At 46.4% G+C, this 24,712-nt stretch overlaps 1 protein-coding gene across 1 annotated transcript in view; it reads right to left on the reverse strand.

Annotated features, from left to right (window-relative positions):
• Window positions 1–24,712, reverse strand: part of MSI2 (musashi RNA binding protein 2) — a 534,424-nt gene that overhangs the window by 91,264 nt on the left and 418,448 nt on the right. The window contains exon 8 of the mRNA XM_042782154.1: window positions 2,735–2,817. Coding sequence (XP_042638088.1) covers window positions 2,735–2,817 — 83 coding nt within the window. The remainder of the gene's footprint in view (window positions 1–2,734; window positions 2,818–24,712) is intronic.

The following is a 24,712-nucleotide window of genomic DNA, read 5'->3' on the forward strand; positions in this document are numbered from 1 at the left end:
CTTCAACCTTTCAGTTAGTTGCTAAGCATGTTAACTGTTTGTACCACTCAGGGATTCCCCAGGTATATCCCCAAACAATGAAACACAGGTACTCAAACAAAAACTTCTCCACAAATGTTCACAGCAGCACTATTTACAATAGCCAAAAGTTGCAAACAACTCCAATATCTATCAAGGGATGAAGAGAGAAACAAATTGTGGTATATACATACATGCATATATACATACAGTGGTATATACATAAGATGGTAGTGCTGATACATGCTATAACATGGATGAGCCTTCAAAACATTTTGCTAAATGAAAGAAACCAGACACAAAATGTCATATACTGTATGAATCCATTTAGATGACATGTCCAGACTAGGCAAATTGATAGCGACAGAACACAGACTAGTGTCTGTGTAGAGCTGGTGTGTGGGGGGAAAGGGGAATAATTACTTACTGGGTAAGGGGTTTTAGTTTGAGGTGATGAAAATATTTTGGAACCAGACAAAGGTAGTACTTGTACAATGTGCCACTGAATTTTTCACTTTTAAATGGTTATTTTATACTATGTGAATTTCACTTCAATTAAAAAGAAAAGGCATTGAATTAAGAGTGAAAAAAATCAGTGAAGGGCCACAGGTATGCGCTGGCGGCAGCACACAGCATGTGTCTTGCCAGTTTGCACCAGGGCCTTTCCTAATGAACCATCAAGTCCCTGTAGGACAGGAATCGTGTCTGCCAGCATCTATGCTGCCTCTTCCACTCCCTGCCACCCAGGCAGCCTTTCCTGGAGTCTGCCAGTAGCAGGGCTCTGGCTTGCACAAACAAGGCATCAGAGCACTGGAGGCAGACTTCCTTTTAAGCACCTTGTCTCTCTAGTTTTAAACAATAGCAAGTAGTAACTTACCCAAAGAGACAAGTACCGACTGGAAGGCACCTACATTTGGGGGCAGAAAGAGCCTAGGAGGTGACCTGTGGGATTCCTACACACTTCTCTCCTCTGTGCCATTTTAACGCCTGAGCTGACATCTCCAACATACAGTATGCAAAGAAACGGTATTTTCATTCCAGATGCATATGATGGTGAGGAACAATATGAACAACATTATTTTAGTGCCCTGGGAAAAAATCAGCAAGTCAAATATTGAATCAGGCCTGAAGCACCACACACTAAGCAGATTGCTTTGATCTTATCCACACTAAAAGCTCTATTATTAGATTTAAAGTTGGTGAACACATATCAGACCAGTACACAATGCATATCTGAATGCATGTTTCAGAAGCAGGGAATGTTTTAACAAAAGGAAAAAGATATCAAAGTTAGGGCTGTCATTGAAACACAAATTTCCCTTTGTTCTCTTGGGGCTGGAAGCCCTGCTGACCAACCAAAATGTTTTGGCACCATAGGACCTGCTGATGGTTCCAGAAACATCTGCCGAGATCCCATTTTCTGTAACCAACAAGGAAGTGGTTTGTCATCCCCTACTTGATTAGATGGAAGGAAGATTGGGCTATCACTTCCACAGTGATACTGCCTTGGAAACCCAAGGAGGGTCGCTATGAGTCAGATCTGACTCGACAGCAGTGAGTGTGGTTTTTGGTACTCAATTAGAGGGAGCTCTGGTGGTGCAGTGCCTAAGGCATTTGACTGCTAACCAGAAGGCTGGTGGTTCAAGCCACTAGCCACTCCTTGGAAGGAAGATTGGGCAATCTACTTCTGTAGAGATACCGCCTCAGAAACGTAAGGAGGGGTTGCTATGAGTCTAATCGACTCAACAGCTGTGGGTTTGAGAGTTTTTTTGACTCAGTTAGAAGGCGTCTGAGGCAGAACCAACACCATGGCAGTGTGTTTGGTGGAGTGCATTCACGTGCAAGTTCCACACATGATATGGCGCCCTCTGGTGGTCATTTCTCTAGGACGCCTCCCAGGCTCCCAAACTTCCAATAATTCAACCTCCAACTCTCTAGAGGTTGCTGGGGGCAGGAAAAGAAACTTTAAAGAGCCAGAGGAAGGGAAGGAAGCAGCAGATCATGAGGGTAGAAACTATCTACCCTCATTGTGAGGGAAGACTGTTAATTATCCAGTAGGGCTCAAAGAGAAATAATTTGGTGTCACAAATTTCCTACCTAGGATGTGCCCCTCAAGAGCCAAACAGCAAAAGCATATCCCAAGCCCTGGGTCAGCAAAGTATGACCTGCAGGCAAATCTGCACCACCACCCCCCATCTGTTTTTGTACAATCATGAGTTAAGAATGGTTTTTACATTTTTAAGTGGTTGAGAAGGTTGCTAACCGAAGGCTGGCAGTTCAAACCCACCAGAAGCTCCACAGGAGAAAGCCGAGGCAGTCTGCTTCCACAGAGATCTACAGCCTTGAAAAACCATGGGGGCAGTTCCACTCTCTCCTATAGGGTTGCTATGAGTGGGAATCGACTTGATAACAGTGGGTATATGAAAATTATATGAAGTTCAAATTCTTGAGTCCATAAATACAGCTTTATGTCCTTGGTATATGTATTAAATTGAGAAGCTGTCATCAGCTATATGGCCTGCAATACTGAAAATATTTACCTTTAAAGAAAAAGTCTGTCAACTTGTCCTTAACAACTGCTACTGTTCATGGGGCCAAACCCTTAGAGTCTAGTCTCCATCTTCAAGTTTGATGACAGTGGTGCCAAGTGTCTGCAAAGGTGTGTGTGTGGAGGGGCGGGGACTATCACATTTCAGCGCAAACACCACCAACTTACCATTTTATTATTGATTTCATGGAAATGGATCTCACAGACTTTCTCCACAACATCTTCATTCTCAAAAGTGACAAAGCCAAACCCTAAAGGGAAAGGGAGGGGGAACAGAGAGAAGAGGGGTGAGTTCAGTTCTGGCACACCCATGCGTTTCTCTTTTATGTCCTGCCGTCCGGACAGGCTTCTGATTTAGGGGTAGGTGGGGGAGACGCCTGGGAAGGGTCTCAAGGTCCAGGCAATGGTTTCTAATTTGTACCAAGCACCCTTCCCACGGCGAGAAAAAGTTAATGATTTCACCCACAGGCAGCGGGCACTGTGTGGTTTACATGTGCCCCGAAGCTCATGAGAAATTTACTTGTCTGTTATTTCCAAGGGTCAGAGCCCTGCGGCACCCTCAGCGGAGACAGGCGGGTGGGCTAATGGGGGCTGCTGGGATGACTGCAGGGGCCACGCCTGCCCTTTCTGTGTGCTGGCCCGGCCAGCCCCTGGGTCAGCCTCCAGACGGAGGTGGTTATTTGTCCTTTTCTTCCTGAATTACTTCCTCTAATACCTCATCAGGACATCCTGAGGCCTGGAAGAAACTATTAAAAGTTGCAGACCTCTGTTCTGCACAGGCATCCTTTTTCTACTGCTGCTTCAAAAGCGCTGTGGATTTGGGGCAGTTTAAGACTGTTTGATGCCTGCTGTCAGCCCGTCAGCTATCCACTGTATTTACTCGGCTGGAGACCGGCTTTGCTAGACAAGGCGTACTGAAGAATTTTGGCAGACAACCACTGCTCAGCATCCTGAGTTCCTCTCCTACCCTCCTGCCCCTTTCTTTCTTCTCCCACCCCCAACAGGGTTTCCAGCAGGCTGCCCCATCTGTGACACGACTCAATAAGCCCTGCTGATTACCACACGGATCCAAATGCAGGACCCCTCCACCCCACCCCTCGGATGGACCGCAGTTACAATTTCAGTGCTAACAACAGGAGAAACACAAGGAACGGTTACAGACCCACTGACGTGGATGTGGGAGGCCTGGGTTCAAGTTCTGTTGCAGCCCCTGACTTATGTGGAGTCCTGGGGAATCCCTGCCCCTTTCTAAGCCTCAGGTTTTGCATCTGAAAATTAAAGTGGTCACAGTGTCCACTTAGATTCCTAAGGCTCTCCTCTGCCAAGATGGGAACCTGGACAAGCACAAAGCCGGGCACACCAAATGGATCAGAATGGCCATGTCTGTACTGTGATAGCTAGTGTTTCCTGTTCCTGGGTAAAAGGAGCTCTGGTGGTATAGTGGTTAAGGCATTTGGCTGCTAACCAAAAGGTCAGTGGTTCGAACCCACCTGCTGTTCTGCAAAAGAAAGACTGAGTGAGGCAGTCTGCTTCTGTAAAGATACAGCCCTTGGAAACCCAATGGGGGTCGCTATGAGTCAGAATCAAGTTGATAGCAGTGAGTCTCGTTTTGGCATTTTAGTTCCTGGGTAAAAGAGACGTGCTTCTTTTTCAAGGTTCTGTGTCTAGTTCAGATTCAGCAACCCGAGGTGGGGAGAGGATTCTCTCAGATCACTTGTGGCCCTCACATCTCCAACTCTAATACCGCCATGTCTGAGGAACCCTAGGGAGCCGAGATACTGAACACCCATCCCCAGGGTCTAGATTCCTCTGAAAAGAATGCATTCATCCAGAAAGAATGCTCTCACCCATCCAGTAAAACAGAGGGCCAGGTATCTCTGGGTGGCGCAAATGGTTAACGTGTTCAGCTGTTAACTGAAAGGCTAGCAGTCTGCGTCCTCCCAGAGGAACCTCAGAGGAAAGGGCTGGCAATCTACTTCCAAGCAATCAGCCACTGAAAACCTTACAGAGCATGGTTCCACTCTAAAGTGAGCACAGTTCAATTCTAAAGGGAGCACAGTTTGACTCTTCCCACATGAGGTTTCCATGAGTTGGCACTGACTCAATGGCAGCTGATCTGGTTTGGGTTTAGGAGCACCACATAAATGGAAACCACGATATTTACTGGATGCTTACCATACACCCAATGCCAGGCCAAGGTTCCACTGTATAACATACCACAGCCCAGCCCAGACCACTATAAACACAAGTGGTGGAATGTCAGGCTACAGGGGCTCAAGGTTGGCAAGCTTCCCCCAGCATCATGTGAAAGCTGGGTCCTAAGTCTCCTCTGTGGCCCAAAGCAGGCATCAGACCTGCTGAGAAATGAGGCCCAATACAAACATCTCCGCAGGCTTCTATATCTCGACACTAGGGCCCCGCAGAGCAAGATACCAGGGCTGTCAGGGTCATCTCCAGCAAGGACACCGGTTCCCTCTGACTGGGCGTCACCTTCTTGGCTCTTGGTCCCACTGATCATGTGCAGAATTGGACAAAAGCCACATCCAGAGGCAGTCCTCAGACGATCTGTCCTTAGGCTTCGGTGTGTTTGCTCCCATTCTACCTCCAAAGAGTTTCAGTTCCCAAAGATGTTCTGGGAGCCTAGCCTGGCTTAAAAGCCATCAGGCTAAACCACTCATCCAGCCAGGGACCCCTCGAGCACACAGAGGGGGTCAGTCCCCTTCTTCATTTCCATAAGGGCCCAGATCCTGATGCAGCTCCTAATAGTCCTGACAAGAAGGGATTAAGATGCAGAGTCCTTCAAAGGGATCACAGGCGGCCAGCAGAGGATGCAGTATTGTGCTAGCACTGGCTCCAGACCTGAGCACCCAGCAGGCCTGTGGCCTCAGGAACTATGTGTTCTTAGGAGGAGATAGAGCCTGACACAGAGGAGGGGTCCCCAGGTGGTCCAAACGGTTAATGTGCTCAGCTGCTGACCAAGAGCTTGGAAGTCTGAGTCCAACCAGAGGTGCCGTGGAAGAAAGCCCTAGCAATCAACTTAAAAAAAAAAAAAAAAAAGATTGAAAACCCTACAGAACAGAGTTCTACTCTGACACACATGGGCTTGTCCAGAGTCAGAGTCATCTCGACAGCAACTGGTAACACACAGTAGGTGCTGAGTGACTGGCTGAATGGACATCTGATTCAGTCCTTCACTTGGCATTTACAGGCTCTGCAGATGGTGCTGTGCTAGGCGCTGTGGAGGACATGGAGGTGAACCCCACACCTCCCGCCTTAAGTCATTCAGTCCCTAAAAGGCACAAGTGGGAGGTTCCTACTCAGGGCGAGTCACTTCCTGTGCAGACCCCACCTCTCCATCCTCACTTCCCGCCTGGGGGCCAGCTGCCTTTGAAGACTCTGTGCTACCGTCTTTGAAGGTCGCCCTTCTGGCCTGGACCCAAATCCAGGCCACATGCAAATCCCTAAACAAGCCAGGAAAGCTAGTTTCGAGAGGCACCCACTGCCAGCTGGCAAGGTCATGGGTTCTGACCTGAACTTGGGTGGGTCACATACTCCCACCTCCAGCCATGTGGGCTGCCATGGCCAAGCATGTGGCTTTGGATAGAAAGCAGGGGATGGATGGATGAGCAAAACTCACCCGTGATCATGACAGCATGAAATAAGTGCCAGTCAGTGACACTGCCCCGGACAGAGGACCACCGATTTTAAGCCACCTTGCTGCCAAGCACATGTCTTTGATCCTGGCACAGAGACCAGGGTAAATCAAGTCCCTGTGGGTATGAAGGAGTCAGTTCATTCTTACGGAAGCTCCTTTTCTGTGGCAACCCAGCTCCTGCCTAGGCCACTGCGTGAAGCACTGTCTGAACTCCAAGCCTGATACGTTTAGAACTCACTGCTGCCTCAATTTCCCACTCTGTGCCACTATCCAGAAAAAGGAAGAGGAGGGACCGAGCTGGGAGACTGGAATTAAAATGCAGACTGTGGCACCGGGGAGGGTGGGGGTAGGGCTCACCACATCATTTCAAATTCTGAATCTGATATCCTCCCTGCTGGTCCCTTCCCCAACCCCGTGGGACTCAAAATGTGAGTATCACCAAAATGATTTTCCTGATTAAAGGAGATAGCCAGGATTTCAAGCCTATGTATCCTGGATGCATAACAATTCAGCGATGTCAAGACTCATTTGCAATATTTTAAAGCTCTATATAGCTTCCACATCCCTGTGTGTTTGGTCTGAATTGAGAAAACAAACTTGATTATGTCTAAAATATTTATTTATTCCATTTGAGGAAAGCAAAGAAGCAATGAAACACTTAATTATCAATAAGTGTTATTCCTCAACGTATAATCATTTTTATCTCACAGGTGCATTATCATTTCCTATGATTTAGGAATTCAGTGGTGAACAACCCCAAAATAAAGGGAGGCGTGAAGGACAAGAACAAGGTCAGAATTTGGGAGTGGGCAGGAAAGGTCCTTTGTGGCGTCAGAGTCTTGAACCGTCTGCTGGACCGCTAGGTTCTAAGTGAGGTTGGAGGGCTGGGGGCTGGATGGGCTCATTGTTTCCTTCCCTCTTCCCAACAGACAGCCCCACAGACAATCAGAAATGGAGGTCAGGAAGGTCATAACTGAGGTGCAGCAGCTAGGTGAGCGATACACGTAATTAACGAAAACCCTCACTACTTCTGAGTTGATTCCGACTCATAGTGACCCTACAGGACAGACTTAGAACTGCTTGTAGAGTTTCCAAGGCTGTAAATCTCAACAGAAGCAGACTGCCTCATCTTCCTACTATGGAGCTGCCAGTGGGCTGAAACCACCAACCTTATGGTTAGTAGCTGAAAGCTGTAACCACTATGCCACCAAAACTCCTGACACATAATTGCAGTTGTTATGTGCCGTCGAGTCGGACCCGACTCATAGCGACCCCTCCTTGGGTTTCTGAGGCAGTATCTCTACGGAAGTAGATTGCCCCATCTTCCTTCCGAGGAGTGGCTTGTGGGTTTGAAAGACTAGCATTCTGGTTAGCAGTCAAGTGCCTTTAGGCACTATGCTACCAGAGCTCCTGACACACACATAATTAGCCTCACTCAAAAGCAAGAACCAAATGACCTCACTTAAATGAAATATCTTTTGGAAACAGATGGTGGTGATGGTTGCACAACATAACATAGTAAATGTAATTAATGTCACCGACTTATATACTTTAAGTTGGTTAAAATGGCAATTTTTTTGTCATATATTAAAAAAAAACCAAAAAACAAAAAACAACCAAAAATGCAAGGGCCAAATAATGAGCTGTGTGGTCCTAGAGAGTCCCTTTACCTCTCTGGGCCGCTGTAGCAGACAAAAAGACATCCCAATCAGAAAATGGGCAAAGGACTTGACTAGACATTTTTCCAAAGAAGATACACAAATGGCCAATAAACATGTGAAAAGATGCTCAACATCATTAGTAACTAGGGAAATGCAAATCAAACCACAACTAGGTAGTACTTCACACCCACTGGTTGCTGGAGTCCCTGGGTAGTACAAATGGTTAAGTGCTCGATTACTGGCCCAAAGGTTGACAGTTTGAACCCACCCAGAGGCTCTGAAAGATCACAGTCCTCAAGAACCCTAAGGAACAGTTCTGCTCTGCACACAGGGGGTTGCCATGAGTCAGAAGGGACTTGGCAACTGTTAATTGCAACGGCAGAATGGGCATTATCAGAAAATAACACATATTGGCAAGGATGTGGCAAGACTGGAACCTTCCTGCATTGCTGATGGGGAGGTAACATGGTGCAGTCGCTGTGGAAAAGTTTGGTAGTTTCTCAAAAAGTCAAATGTAGAATTACCACATGGGCCCGTGATTCCACTCGTAGGTACACACCCAAGAGGTGTGAAAGCAAGGACTCAAACAGGTATTTGAGCAGCATTATTCACAGTAGCCAAAAGGTGGAAACAACCCAAGTGTCCATCAGATGAATACACAAAATGTGATATATACATATAAGGGAATATTATTCAGTCATAAAAATAAGTGGCATTCTGATACATGCCACAACATGGATAAACCCTGAAGACATTATGCTGAGTGAGATAAACCAAACACAAATAAGACAAATATTACAGGATCCCACTGACATAAAATACCTAGAATAGCCAAATGCACAGAGACAGAAAGTAGGTTAGTGGCTACCAGGGGCTGAGAGTAGGGGAGTCAGAGAGCTACTGCTTAACGAATATACCATTTCTGATTGGGGCAATGAAAAAGACCAGGAAACAGACAGTGCGGATGGCTGCACAACTCGGTGAATGTAACTCATGTCCATGAACTGTACACTTAAAAATGGGTAAAATGGCAAATTGCGGGTTATGTAACTTCTGTTCTTATTGAGTGTTGTCAGGTTGGTTTCTAATTCACAGCAGTGCCACATGACAGAGCAGAACTGCCCCATAAAGTTTTCAAGGCTGTGACCTTTACAGGAGCTGACCGCCAAGTCTTTTTGTCTTGAAGCTGCCGGTAGGCTTGAACCACCAACCTTTCAGGGAGTAGCCAAGTGCTCAACCACTGTGTCACCAGGCTCCTTATATTTCACCACAATAAAAAAATAAAGCAGCAGCCAAAGTTGGCACAAACGGATGGTCCTGCTCAGGTCCCTGCCAGGGTGGAGGTCTCTGATTCCCAGTGAGTCCACAAGGGCTTGCACTGCATCTGGGCCCTTTGGGACATCACTGGGACCATCCTGCTCAGCTTCTCCGGTCTCCCTTGGCCCTCAGGTACTACCCTGGAGCCAGAGAACTCCTCTTTAGCTGTTTAAACCCCCTCCTGCTGGCCACCTCAGAATGAAGGGACCCCAGGAACGGAAAGCTGAGGCATCGACAGGCCAACACTTGGCAGTAAGAGACTAGTTCCCATATGAAAGCCTGCTCACCTGTCGTGAGCTCTCATGAAAGCCCCTACCTGACCCGTACCCCATGCTTCCTAAGGGGCTCTGGGAGCCAGCAGAACTCTGATAAAGAAGGTGCTGGGAAGGTTAACCCCAAGCAAAAGTGGATTTCAAAATGGCCATACATAGGCTAGTGGTTGACAAGGAACGTTTGCAAATGAAATCCTATAGCATTCTCCTGAATGAAATCATTATTGGAATCGAGCAAGGAAGCGCTATGTACGAGATAAGCGCTTAACAGTCAAACCTTTTCTTTCTCTTTTATTCAAATGAACAAAACTGAAAATTCATTCGAGTAATACAGGCTATAAAACACACACACACACACATACACACACACACAGAAGAGAATAGAAATCTGAAAACAAAATACCTGAAAATTAAAATGACCTGCTCCAAAAGCAGCCACATCTGACAGTTAACTTACTGAGAATTTTTTTTTTTTCCAGGTCAGGGAGAGGAAGATGGGAACAGCCTCCTTCTAGCCTCAAAAATAATTTCCATCTCTTATCATATAGGTCAATGAACACTAATGGGCAACTGGATAGCGCCGGATGCACCTTCAGTGGAAATCAATGTAAGTCACGCGTTAACACACTTGGTTAACAGGAGACAAAAAAGGAGGGAGAAGAAAACCCGGATTGCCACATTTATTCTGAGTATCCCATGAGGAATTTAAGGTATGCGTATGCAAGTGTATTTATAACTCACACAACCTCCCTCTCTTGCTAATAACCCAGCATTGGGGAAGCAGCAATATCCGTGAACTGCTTCCAGCAGAAGTACTAATCCCTTGGGTTTGGGCGTGGAGAGCACTTTCTGGTTTCAAATGCTTCCTCCTCATCCATCGTCCTACCTGGTCCCTGAGGCAACCCTGTGAAAGGTAGTGAAGGTGCCACAATCCTGACTTAGCTCAACTGCTCAGCCAACGTAAGTGACCTGTCCACAGGGACTTGGCACCAAAAGCAGAGCAGGGGTGAACCCAGGAATCATAACTCCAAATTCCTATCATGACCCTACCTACTTTTCTGGAGCAGACAGATCATCAGGGACTTCCTTGGATCAGTAAGTGTTCAAAGATGGGTTTGGATGTCACATGGTTCAGAGCAGGCCAGAGGGGACCAGCCTGGACCAGGGAGCATGTGTGGTGTGCTTGCTTCATCACAGAGTCAACCCTAGTTAGCTGTCTATCTGTGTGTTGTCGACATTTCATCTTGGGCTGTCTCCCACCCCCAAACTATGCCACCTCTATGGGCCACCTGGGCTGTGCAAATGATTAATGCACTTGGCTATTAACTGAAAGGTGGGTGGTTTGAGTCTATGCAGAGGTGCCTTGCAAGAAAGTCCTGTGACCTATCTCCAAAAAATCAGTCACTGGAAGCCTTATGGAGCACAGTTCTGCTCTGATACGCACAGGGTTGTCATGAGTTAGAATCAACTCGACAGGCAACTAGCTTTTTGGTTTCTATGGGCTACAGTTGTTGTTGTTATGTGCCGTTGAGTAGGACCTGAATCATAGTGACCCCTTCTTGGGTTTCCGAGGCAGTATCACTATGGAAGTAGATTGCCCTATCTTCCTTCCGAGGAGTGGTTGGTGGGTTTGAACTGCCAGCCTTCTGGTTAGCAGTCAAAATGCCTTAGGCACTATGCTACCAGAGCTCCCATGGGCTACAGTAGGTTTGGCAAATTGGTTTCACCTGCCGGAAGGGTTTTCCTACAAGCCTGAATGGAGACAGTCTAAGGCCCCACCCAGGTCCATCTGGCAAGAGGAGCAGAAGAGATGTGCAGTGACGTGGGGAATGGCCAGAGATGGGGGTGGCTTCACATGCCCTGGATTTGCCCTATGGAAAAAAATAATTCAGAAGATCGATCTGTTCTAAGAGAAAACAAGCTGCATTTCCAATGAAGCAGCGCGTTTCCGATTACTGGTGGCCACTGTAGGACACTCACTGCAGGATTCCCTGACATTAGTGAAATCCAGTCTGAGTTGCCATTTGTCTCCCAAGCACTTTCAGGCACGGGGTGTTGGGCAAGGGATAGGGCAACAATCCCAACTGTGTCTGGTTTCATTCAGCCTCGAGGAACATCTGACAGTTAACTGACTGTTTCATGAAGGCTTCAGTTAACAAGGCATTGTTTCAAATGACAATGTGGACTTGAGTACGGTAAGAATGCCATTTCCCACCTAGCTAGGGGTGGGAGTCCTTCAGTTCTATCTCATGTCTGGCATCATAGAGGTGGTTAGTTACTCAATCCACACTCCAGTAGTAACAACTGAAGAATAAGCTGATCCACACTTACCAGGCACCCATTCTTTAACCTTTGACTCCAGTTTTTGCTTTCCCTCCCTCATGGCAGAGGAGTGATGAATGACTGTTCCCATTTTACAGACGAAGAACTGAGGCCCAAGTGGAGCTTGGGTTCTTTCTACCACAACTCACTCTTCCTGTGCAGGTGGGCTACTCCAAATTCCATCTCTCCTGCATTCTAAGCTTGCCACACAACCTGCCTCTACAACCCTGTATGAATATCTACAAAGTGGGAATGAACCCGTTGTCCTAACAGCCCAGCAGGAGAGGAGCAGAGAGGGAATGTTGGAAAGATGTGGCTATTCATTGCAGTTCAATGCCTCCTTCCCCTGCTGCCCCATGTACCCCAGTCCTTAAAAATAAAGTCGAGTAGGGGATGCTAAGTTATTCCAGACACAAAACAAAGGTGACTTTTATAAGAAAACATAACTAGTCTGCCTTGAGAAGTGTGCTTTTTCAAGATCTATCTACATGGGATCAACTGACAATAGCAACTCGTAAGATTAGACAGGAACCTTAGGGGTCAGATTCTGTTAATGGGGGAAGAACTACTCAGAGAAGAAGGATGAAAAGGGTTGCATAACTCTAAGAATGTAATCTGTGCCACTGAACTGTCCAAGGTGCATGTTTCACTGTGTATATTCTCAACAACAACAAAATAAATTTGAAAAGAATGAAACACAACTACAATGTCCCCTAAGCCAGTCCAACCTAGGACTAGGCACAGGGTAGGTGACTTCTCTGAACATTTCCAGGCTGCAGCCAAAGGAGCTGGGTCACCAAGCCTGATGTTAGGGACTTCTGGCAGCCAACTCAAATGAGTCAGCCGCCTGGAGGGATAAACAGAGAGGCAGTGCTTCCCTCACCTTATTCAGAACAAAGAGCAGGGGCAGGGACAGTGACCCCGTCTGTACCCAGCACTCAACCTCCGGGCTGTGCAGAACAAAGACTTCCAGGCCAGGGAGCAGATCCAAGGCAGAGCCTCCCCCAGGGACAACAAACAAGCCACCAGGGCTACAAGGGATCTTTGGACATATGCTGTGAGCATGGGCCCCCTCTCCCCCCACCAGCCTTCCTCCTTTCTACCCTCAACCCAATGAGCTGTCTCCTTTAGAGGGGGACCCCCTGGCATGTCCCCTCCAGGGTGGCACCCCAGCCCCTCCACTCTGGGAACATTCTTACACCTGCTTCCTCGTTTACACCAGCACTTTGGCAGCTGGTTGCTGTAAACTATAATAAAATGCCTTTCCCAAAAAATGAAGGAATGTGACCAGACACGCCAGACATCATGATATTAAAGCCGTGTCAATTAATTTCTCCCCCTGCTTGATAAACGAGCCCCATTCCATCTCTTAATAATGAGAAGAGAAACAAGAAAAGTTGACACTTAGTTTAATTTATTTTCTCAACTTGCCTGGTCATATTTCTTTCTGCCTTGGAGAGAGCGCTGGGGCTGTGGGGAATTAACAAGTGGCTCTCGCACAGCCTAGGCGTAGATCGGTGTGAATCGACAGGGGCCTCTCTATCCCCGCACACCACTTAATCAGGAGGGGGAAAGGGACTTCGTGAGGCAGCTCACACCTGCGCCTCTTCAGCCACACTTGGGGACGGAAGGAGGGGGGGACGGGAGTTGGGGACGGGAGTGGGGGACGGGGAGGGAAGTGATCTCAGGTGTGGGGGCAAATCAGATAACAAAAAAGGCACTATCAGATTTCCAATCTAGTTCCGAGTAACAGCACAAGACTGAATTCCCTAAATTAATATTAAGCTACTTTGGCGGCATTTGCCAGAGGGAAGCCAATTTCTCAACTGGAAAGATTTTCTTTCTTTTTCAGCCTGAGGATGCTCTGGCCAGTACCCGACCTTGAAATGTGAGCATAAACACGCTAAAAGTCAGAAACCAACTGCGAACCAGCAAGTGTTTCATTAAGGCTTCCGTTACAAGTAACGTTTTCATATGGGCACCATAACCTCAGGATCATTTATGGAGGCTGTGACATCAGAAGGGTCCCCAGGTGGCACAGGCGGTTAAGTGCTTGACGACTAACTGAAAAGCTGAAAGTTCAAATCCAGCCAGAGGTGCCTTGAAAGAGAAGGCCTGGCAATCTGTGTCCAAAGGTCACAGCCTTGGAGACCCTATGGAGCACAGCTCTACTCTGTAAAACACGGGGTCACCGTGAGTCCGAATCAACTCTACAGCTTTCGACACCACAAACCAAACAACAGGCGTGAGCGAAGTGGGCTGTAAACCGTATGCCTTGGTGTGGTCCTGTGGCAGAAAGTTCTGGTGAGGAACGCACTACTACAAATGTAGGAGCCAAGCAGAGATCATTTAGGAAAAGAGTCTAGGGACCAATGCTGCTGAATTAGACACTTAACAATGATTAAGATGGCAGATTTGGTGTCGTGTATGTTTCCCCAAGAGTCCCTGGGTGGTACAAATGGTTGCGCATGCGTCTACTAAGTGACAGGTTGGCGGTTTGAATCCACCCAAGAGGCGTGTCAGGAGTAAGGCCTAGAGTTCTGTTTCCATAGGTGCCAGCCAGGAAAACCCTCTGGAGTGGTCCTGACGCACACGGGGCTGCTGAGAATCAGAACTGAGTCAACAGCAACTGGCTTCAGTTTGCTTGCTTTAAGTATGTTCTGCCACAGTACAAAGACACAGAGCAGCTACAAGTGCTCGCAGGAAGGAGAATTTCCAGGTACTCCCTCACGTGAAGGGCGAACTAAAGAAGTTTGCAAGGAGTATCTGATAGCCCTTCCATGGAGCACTGTCTCAGCACTAGGGACAGCCCTCATAAAAGACAGAGCTGGGAGACCAGGAGCAAGACAAAGCTTCTTTCCCATGCTCAGGAAAGGATCAGAAACTCCTTCATACTAAAGTGTAAAGGACAGATAGATGCTGCTTCCACTCCCAAAGGTATTAGTGCTTTACTGGAATCAAATCCTTACATGAAAGCAATTAATTTCTACTTTAAACCTCCAAACAGGCATTCAGGCAGTGGGAGGTTTTTTTTTTTTTTTTAACCAATGGAGGCCCCTCCTTGAGTCCATGAAAATACATGAGTGTACAGAGAGCCTCACAATGTAAAAGTGAGGACAGAAGGGAGGGGGCTTTGGTGAAACTACCCAGGGAAGAAGGGTGGAGGGAGGGGAGGAAAAGTGAGAGAGAGAGAGAGAGAAGGGAGAGAGAAGGGAGAGAGAAGCAGACAGAAACCCAGCCATCCCCAAACCATTTCTCTGAGAGAGGAATCTGCTGTGAATACTGATAGTGTGATGTGCAGGTGCCCGCGGCTGCGGGGAGATGGTGTCTCATCCCAGACTCTTGTTAACTGAGAGGGAAAAAGCACCTGTGATCCAGGCCAGAAAGCCCCAACCTCATTTAATTCCAAGTGCGCTCTATAGCAGTGATTCTGTGAATGACACTTGTCAGGGCAGCAGATTAGTTCACAAACCTATTTTTTGTGCGTGGTGTTCCATCTTGGTCAGGAAAATAGTCAGTTCTTGGCGAGAGAGACACATATTACTGCTGTTAAGTGCCAATATAAACTCTGGGACGCAGTGGTAAATTCACCAAATTAAATCGCTAGACAACTGGCTCGGATCAGGACCCCAGCAGAAGGTGCCAGGACTGCAGCGGGTGCCCAGCGGGGCGGAGGAGGCTGAGGTCGGCTGCGCAGCTGGAGCAAGGGCATGAGGATGCACCGCCTCCTCCTCTGCTCTGGAAACCACTGAGCCCTGGGCGGCCTCGGCAGGCTCCATGGGCAGGAGTGTGTCCTTCAAGGCTTCTAAAGCCTGAGGCTTTCTGAGCTCAGGTGCAGGGGGGCACCAGCTAGAAGCTCTTCGGGGGTATCTGGGCTGGGTACCCCCAGTCTACTCCCAAAGAGTGGGTTTTGAATCTGTCCCTTTTGTTTGATATGCAGTCTCCCTCAGCCCCACCCGTGCACTGAGCGTCACGGAAGGCCTGCGGGAGTTTTGTTGTTGTTGTTGTTGTTGTTATTTGCCGTCGAGTCGGCCCCGACTCCTAGCGACCCCTCCTTGGGTTTCCGAGGCAGTATCACTACAGAAGTAGGATTGCCCAACCTTCTTAATGGCCCTGTTAAGGTGAGGTCTGGTGGTGCAGTACCCACATTTGACTGCTAAGCAGAAGGCTGGCGGTTCAAACCCACTAGCCACTCCTTGGAAGGAAGGTTGGGCAATCTATTCCCATAGTGATACTGCTTCGGAAACCCAAGGAGGGGTCGGTATGAGTCAAAGATGACTCGACGGGACATAACAACAGCAACAACAACACTGCCTCGGAAACCCAAAGAGGGGTTTGGTATGAGTCAGATCTGACTTGATGGCATTGAGTTTGGTTTTGGTTTGGTTTAAGGTGAGGTGGAAAAGGGCTTGGACTTTGGAGCTAGGTATGTTTAGGTTCAAATCCTGGCTCTAGCAATAATCGTCTGTGAGTGTAAGCAGAATATTCAACCACTCTAACCCTCAGTATCCTCCTCTGAGAGACATAAATAGTAAACTGTGCCTCCCCAGACAGGGCTGTCTTGAGTGGTGCACAGTTAACATACTTAGTTGCTAACCAAAAGGGTGGATGTTCAAGTCCACCCAGAGTCTCGAGTCTACTCAGAAGACAGGCCTAGCAACCTACTTCTAAACCATCAGCCATTGGAAACCTTACAGAGCGCAGTTCCCTTCTGACGCACAAGACATCACCATGAGTCAGGATCAACTCCATGGCTTTTTTTTTTTTTTTTTTTTTTTTAACCAGCCAGGAGGATTGATTAAAAAATACGTTGTATCTGTGAGGGGTTCACTACCCTCTCAAATCAGGTCTTTTTATGGCTTCTCCCTCATCCCAACTTCTATCTCCTGGAAATACTTTTGTCCTCTGGCCCAAGCCTCACTTCCAAGAATTCCTTTGGTGCTTTATCAGCAATCACAATGGGGGGAGAGATTCAGGAGAGAGAGGTAAAAAGGAGTCACGAGTCACATAGTCAATTCTGAAGCAATCTTGTTCCCCAAAAGAGATCCTACTGTGCACCCTTTTAGTTAAGAAAAATCACTTTGCACTGTCTGCAAGATTTGTCAGGCCCCCCAGGAGTTAAGCAGAATGTGGCCACAAGCAGCTCTCTCACAGTCTGGATGGGCATCTCACCAACATCCTTGCAGCGCCCACTAGAGGCTGCTGATGGAAATGCGAGGAGCTCTCCTTGAAATGTGCTAGTATCCTCTGAAGAGGATGCATAAAGGGGACAGAAAGGAAACAAAGAAGAGAAGGTGGGGAGGGACAAGGATGGGTGGGCAGCAGTCCTACACCCCTAGTATAAACAAACAAACAAACAAACGCACTGCCATGAGGTTGATTCTGACCCATAGTGACCCCTACTGGGTTTCTAAGGCTGTAAATCCTTTCAGAAGTAGATTGCCTCATCTTCCTCCAGTGGGGTAGCTAATGGGTTTGAACTGCAAACCTTCGGGTTAGCAGCCAAGTGCATCACCCACGACACCACCACAGCTCCTTAGTATAGACAGAAGACCCCCAAAAGGTCTCACACAGCCTCCCCAGCAGTTATCTCAAGATGGCTCCAAGTCTCCTCTAACAAGTCTGGGAACAGGGCTCAGATAAGGTTCCAAATCTCCTCCTTCATCAAGAAAAACTGCTATTTGGAGGCAGGTTTTCAGCACTGCCACAAATTATATGACATTTATTATGAGATATGGTTTCAGCAGAGTCCCAACTGACAGGACTGTGGCTGAGTGCCTGCTGTGCCCATCACCCCTCCGTGCCCTGTGCAGAGGGTCATTTCTGCCGGCAGCATCTCTGTGAGCCCGGTCAGCTGGTGGCACTGCCAGCTCCCCTTCCAGCAGTTTGTGGGCAGGTGGCTGCCAACCGCGGTTCCTCTGCGAAGTGCTTTGCACGAGACACACAGACTTATTCATCACGGGGTGGGGTCTGCCCAATTTTGTTGTATTTTCCACATGCTGAACTGTGCTTAACATCTGGAGGCCAGATCTCTCTGAGAAGTGGAGATCAGCAGTGCAGGCAGCCTGATCAGGGCAGCTAAAGTCTGCCGGGTGCAGGCAGAGGGCTGCTCCCTGGCTCCCACAGCCAAGCGGCCTGGGGTGGGGAGAGAGAAGGAGGAGCAGGCCGACCCCTCAAAGTGGCCCACAAACCAGCAGCAGCAGCATCCCCTGGGGAACCTGATGGAAATGTGGAGCCCCAGGCCCCACCCCAGACCACTGAATCAGAATCTACATTTTGACAAGATCCTCAAGATTTCTACGCAAATTAAAGTTTAAGAATTACTGTTCTGGATCAGTATTTCTTAACCAGCAATGCATATGAGAATCACTTGGGGAGCTTAAAAAAATACAGATGCTCAGGCCCCAGCCTCAGCATTCTGCTTTAGGTTTGGGGTAGCACTCCAACATTTGTATTTTTTAAAAATCTCTTAGGTGATTCAGATGTGCAGTTAGGGGTGGGTAGGAAACACTGGGGAAAGGGAAAAGGTATAATTTTTTTATTTTTCATCTAAAAATAATTTAAGCTCCATTAATATTTAAACATATGGATCAAATGATCCCGGTACCTTCCCACACCCATCTGTCAGAGAGAAGCATATCTTAGATGGTATCTTATATATGGATGAAGGAAAAGAGAAAATCTGAGGATAAGGATGGGGCCAGAGTGGCACCTCCACTTACCTGCTGCCAGCATACCACCTCCTAGCTTTTATGTATGACCAATAAATGAATGAACGGATCATGTGATCCAGTTTTTCATCAACTAATACTCATAAAACAGGTAACTGCAAAGAAAACATGGATTGGAGATAAACCAAACCAGTTGCTGTCAAGTCAATTCCTATTCACAGCAAACCCGTGTGTGGCAGAATAGAACTGTGTTCCAAAGGGTTTTCAAGTCTGTGACCTTCTGGGAGAAAAGATCACCAGGCCTTGCTTCCGAAGAGGTCTAGTTGGGTTTGAACCACCAACCTCTTGGTTAGTAATCAAGTGCTTAACAGCTTCTGCCACCCTGGGACTCCTTGATTAGAGACAGTAGTAGCACTTGCCACCAACAAGAAAATGGTGAGTTGACCCCCTGTTTACTCTTAGTAAAACCCAGGCACATCCCCAACCTGATCAGATGGGATAAGAAGCAGTCAAGTGAGCAAGAAAGAAACTGCTTTTCAAAAGAATCTCGTGTTGTAGAGAAAGCACTTGAAAACAAATGATTGGAAAATATTTCTAGTATATGCGATTTTGTTGCTTTGAGCATGTAACTGGGTCATCTACAAAAGCTCTTGTATCTGTGTACTTTTAAAACCCAGAAACAGAACTGTAAAACTTGCTTTCAAAAACCTGTAAATGAACATTTCAGAGATTTTGAACCTATTTGTTAAAAATATAAAAATGCAACACTTGATTAGTTTGCATGAAAAACTGATTGACATCAGGGAAGATGGAAATTTACAAGCTGAATTTCAACAAAATCCTTTGCATAATTGGAGGATGGGATTGAAAAATTAGTATCATGATTTAGTCAGCACAACGAATGAGCTTCTTCCATAGGGATCTGTGTATCTTTGGGAGGTGTATTTTTCAGTTACGACAGGCTTTAAAACCAGGTATCAAAATAAACTAAACTTAGAATCCAGTATTTAGAGATGTAACACAAAGTGTTAAATCAAGAGTCTAAAAGAAAAGCATATTCAATCATATGGCTCTCACAAAAAACATTAAACTATTAATAATTATAATTCTAAACACTATTTATTTCAAGTGTCTCTTTTCCTGCTATGTTACTGTTACGTAGGTCTTGTAACATCCATGATACATTAACACAGCAGTGTCACTGCTAGTTGACATGAAGGGGGCGGACTCATGGAGACCTTGTGTATAACAGAATGAAACGATGCCTGATTCTGCACCATCTCCATGATCTTTGATATGTTTGAGCTCATTGTTGTTGCTATTGTGCCAACCCATCTCATCGAGGGTTTTCCTCATTTTTGCTGACCTTCTATTTAGTACTAAATGTATATAATTGAAATCAAATAGCTATATTGGGGAGGTGCATGCTATTTTTTGTTTTGCAAAATTAAAAATTCTTGAGACCTTTGCTCTAGAGAGAGAAGGTGGGGCCATATGTCATAAATTCTTAGTTTTGCGATCATCCCTTAGTCACAGTCAGCTACAAGCCAGGGTAGGGTTGTCATGGGACAGAATCTATTTGACAGCAATGAGGTTTTTTTTTTTTTTTTAATTGTGGTTTGGGTGAAAGTTTACAGAGCAAAGTTAGTTTTCCATCCAACAATTTATACACATTTTGTTTTATAACAGTTACAATTCCCTCAATGCAACAGCACTCTTCAACCTCCTCCCTGGGTTCCTCGTTTCCATTCATCCTTCCTTCCTACTCCTTCCTGCCTTTCGGGCTTTGTTTTTGGGCAAATGCTGCCCTTTTGGTCTCTGTGGTTGATTATTCTGAGGAGTCTGTTCCTCACGAGTGTTACTGTTCACTTGATAGGCCTGTTTGGCTGCAAGGTGATTCCCTGGGGTGTGTCCAGTTCCAGGTTCGACAGCAAGAGCTTATTTTTTGTTTTAGGGTGGAGTAGGTACTTGATTGGAGCTCTGGTAGCACAGTGCCTAAGGCACTTGACCGCTAACCAGAAGGCTGATGGTTCAAACCCACCAGCCACTCCTTGGAAGGAAGGCTGGGCAATCTATTTCCGAAGTGATACTGCCTCAGCAACCCAAGGAGGGGTCGCTATGTGTCGGGTCCGACTCGGTGGCACATAACAACAACAACAACAACAATAGGTACTTGATTGATAAACCATAGTCAGAAACTGTCAGCAAGGAAGGGCTTTTGCTAGGACATGATGGCCCTTGAGACCAGACCTAGATGGTACCTGGCTACCAATGCCAACCACTCAGGAAAGGATCAAATCTGGAGATCCTGGATAGAGTGGGAGGGAAAATGTGGAACAAAATCCAAAAACTCAATAATGACCAGAATTACTGGTCGGATGGAGTCTGATGAGACTGCTAATACTATGGCCCTGAATACATTCTGCGCCTGGAATAAAACTCACCCCCAGGGGCTGGCTCTCAATAGTTAACAAGATGTACACGCAGACCACTCAACCCAGGAAGACGCACCCACATACTCTATGGTAATACATCCTTGAGAGCAATAGACCACAGGGCACCAGAGGGGCAACATTCACATGGAGGTAATACAGGACAAAGAGGAGTGCATTACTATGAGAGGCACAGAGGGAGGGTTACTGGTCAGGGCGGGGAGGAGACTGGGTTAGGGATGGGCATGGTAAAAGGGGGAGTGAAACTAAATGTATGCATAATATTGTATGTAAAACAAACTCTTAAAAAAAAAAAAAAGGAAGGGCTTTTGGATGAAACAATTATAGGAGCCCAGAACTAGTCACTTTTGGGGTCTCCTGGATTCCCAGCTCAGAAGCACAGAGTACTTAGAAGGCATTTTGGGAGGTTCACCCTTCAAACTGAGACCCCTTCCTCCAACATGTTAACCATGGTGACACCTGAGTGCTTCTCAATAAATATTTCATAGCATTGTATCTTCATTAAAATTTTATTCTATTAGCATTCTGAATCCAAACCACTAAGTATATAATTGCCAAAACATGTGTTAAGCGACGACTTACTTATGAAATGCTGGTTTTATCATATTGTTAATTAACAGAAAGTAGGATTAATTTGTTCACAGATCATTAGGAGCTTTCAGTTCACTTTTGCTAGCTCTTCAGTTGTCGGTGGGCAACCTCGGATTGAGAGCAAGGGCAGAAGTATTCTTTGTGGTTTACCCGTGGCCCCTCTGCATGCCTGGGAGAAACCCAAGAGGCAGTGACTCAAGGTCTATTTTTCCCAAAGCAATGCTAAGATCAGATGTCATTCAGTGCAACCTGCTCAAAAGAGCCAACAATACACAGGGAGGGATCTGGGTGGGGTAACCAGTAAGATTCGGCGGCCCATGGGGAGGATGAGATCTGAGTGTGAGGATGTAGTTAAAATCCTGGTTCTGCTACATCCTGGCTTTGTGATTTGGGGCAAGCCATTACCCCTCTTGACCCTGTTTCTCCACCTATAAAATAGGAGTGAAGATGCTGACCTCACAGGGTTGGCATGAGGATTAAACGAGATAATGCAAACTGCTGTTATCATTACTGCACTGTTGTTGTTGTTGTTATGTGCCGTCAAGTCAGCCCTGACTCATAGCGACCCCTCCTTGGGTTTCCGAGGCAGTATCACTACGGAAGTAGGATTGCCCAACCTTTCTTCCGAGGAGTGGCTGGTGGGTTTGAACCGCCAGCCATCTGGTTAGCAGGCAAGTGTCTTAGCCACTATGCTACCAGAGCTCCCCATTACTGCACTAGGTTATCATTTTTTATATAAAGATTTTATACATATTGCTTGGAATAAGTGGGCTGCCAGTAGAGACTTGAGAATAGTTTGTTGCTGTTGTTGTTAGGTGCCATCGAGTTGGTTTTGAATCATAGCGTGATTCATAGACATCATAGATGTGATGCACTGAACACAAATAACAGAAGGCCAGAGAGCTGTGGGATAACATCAAGGACACACACATGAAGACAGCAAAAGGTCATTAAAAAGAAAGAAAGAGTAAAACAGGTGTCAGAAGAGACTCTGAAACTTGTTTTTGACAAGTTTTTATACAACAGGACAAAATACTGCCAGGTCCTGTGCCATCCTTACAACTGTTGCCGCGCTTGAGGCCGTCCCTGCAGCCACTGTGTGAACCCATCTCGTTGAGGCTCTTTCCCATTTTTGCCGACCTTCTACTTTATCGAGCGTGATATCCTTCTCCAGGGACTGGTCCCTCCTGATAACATGACAAAAGTACGAGAGACAAAGTGTGGCCATTCTCACATCTAAGGAACATTCTGACTAGTTAGTTATCAATGAATGTTGACTGCAGAGGCACTGGCTCTAGTGGGGTCTCCCCCATGGTGCTGAAGCCAAGCGACTTAGAAGTGAATTTGAACTCACAGTGCTCCCATCTCAGAAGGAAACCTGGCCACATGATCCCTAGGCCAGAGGGATTTATTCAGACCTCTTCCCACCCTATCCTGGGAATAACAGAAGTACCTAGGAATGAAATGGACTAAATTTCTTCTCTATTCCAAGCCTTCCAAATTGCTTTGGTTTGGACCAGTAGTACTCACAATTCTTCATGCTTAATTACGATACGTTTTGCTTGGCTGGGCAGTAAGCAAAACCAGAGCTGGAAGCCAGGACTGGAAGAGGCACAGTATGCTTGGCGGGGAGGGGTGAGGTGGGAGGAAGGGGGGAGTGGATGGGGGACAGGGACCAGGCCTGGGTGAGGGGGCTACATCTGGGGTTCTTGGAAGTTGGGGGCCAAGCTAGGGGTAGTCAGGCCAAGAAGTGAGGATATGCAAATATGTTAGCCCCAGCGCTTACTAAATTTTTAACTGGGGCAGGAGCCCTTCCAAGCAGTGGTTGGGGCAAGCCAAGTTAAATTGTAAGGGTGATGATAAATGGGCTCAGTTAGCTGAATCTAGGATATAAAAATCAGAGCTAGGGGAAATGCGAAAAATAATAAATGCAGACCAGCCTCTGCCAGGCTGAAGTGGGAACAGAGAAGAGAGTCTCCTGATTTGCAATTTTTTCTGGAATATTCCTTCAAGGCCCTAAACACCAGTTGCAATGGAGTCGATTCTGACTCACAGTGACCCGATGTGTTTCAGAGCCGGCTGTGCTCCATAGGGTTTTCAATCGTTTATTTTTCAGAAGCAGATTACTGGGTCTTCTTCTGTAGTGCCCCTGGGTGGATTTGAACATCTAACCTTTTGGTTAGTAAATGAACATGTTAACTCTTTGTACCACCTAAGGACTCCTCAAGGACCTAGGTAGCTGGCAATATAAAGGTTTTCTTTGTAAAGTCTTCTGACATATCATTCTCTTATTTTTGGTTGTGAATAGAAGGGACTTAGGCTTTGGGTTCAGATATACAATCCTGGTTCCACAACTAATCAGTTCTGTGATGTCCCTTTGTGCCTCAGTTTTCTCAACCATGAAACAGGCATAAATAATACCCATTTCCCATTACTTGTCTGTCAGTTTGTCATACTGTGGTAGCTTGCATGTTGCCATACTGGGAGAAGCTGTGCCACTGGTGGTCAAATATCAGCAGGGCCGCCCATGGTAGACAGGTTTCAGTGGAACTTCCAGACTAAGCTAGATTAGGAAGGAACTCCTGGTGATCTACTTCGGAAAAAACTCATCAGTGAAAACTTTATGGGTAGCAATGAAACACTGTCTGATACAATGAGCCCTTCAGGTTGGAAGACACTCAAAATATGGGAAAGAGCTGCTGTCTCAAAGTAGAGTTGACTGTAATTATGTGGATGGAGTATAAACCTTCTAGGACCTTCCCTTGCTGATGTGACATGACTCAAAATGAGAAGAAACAGCTGCAAACATCATATATCATGGAATGTAAGAAGTATTAATCTAGGAAAATTGTAAGGCATCAAAAATGAAATGAAATGCATAAAGATTGATATCTTAGGCATTAGTGAGCTGAAATGGACCTGTATTGGCCATTCTGAGTCAGACAATCATGTGGTCTACTATGCTGGGAATGACAATGTGAAAAAGAATGGTGTCATACACATCGTCTAAAAGAACATTTCCAGATCTGTCCTGAAGTACAATACTGTCCATGATAGGATAATAGCTGTACACCTAAAGGAAGACAAGTTACTACAATTGTTATTCAAGTTTACACACCAACCACTAAAGCCAAACTCACTGTCATCAAGTCGGATCCAACTCTTTGCGACCCCTCCTTGGGTTTCTGAGGCAGTATCACTACA

This window comes from Orycteropus afer, unplaced genomic scaffold (genome assembly GCF_000298275.1).
Source record: "Orycteropus afer afer isolate SDZICR_OR568_19922 unplaced genomic scaffold, OryAfe1.0 scaffold00249, whole genome shotgun sequence".
NCBI classification, from domain to species: domain Eukaryota; kingdom Metazoa; phylum Chordata; class Mammalia; order Tubulidentata; family Orycteropodidae; genus Orycteropus; species Orycteropus afer.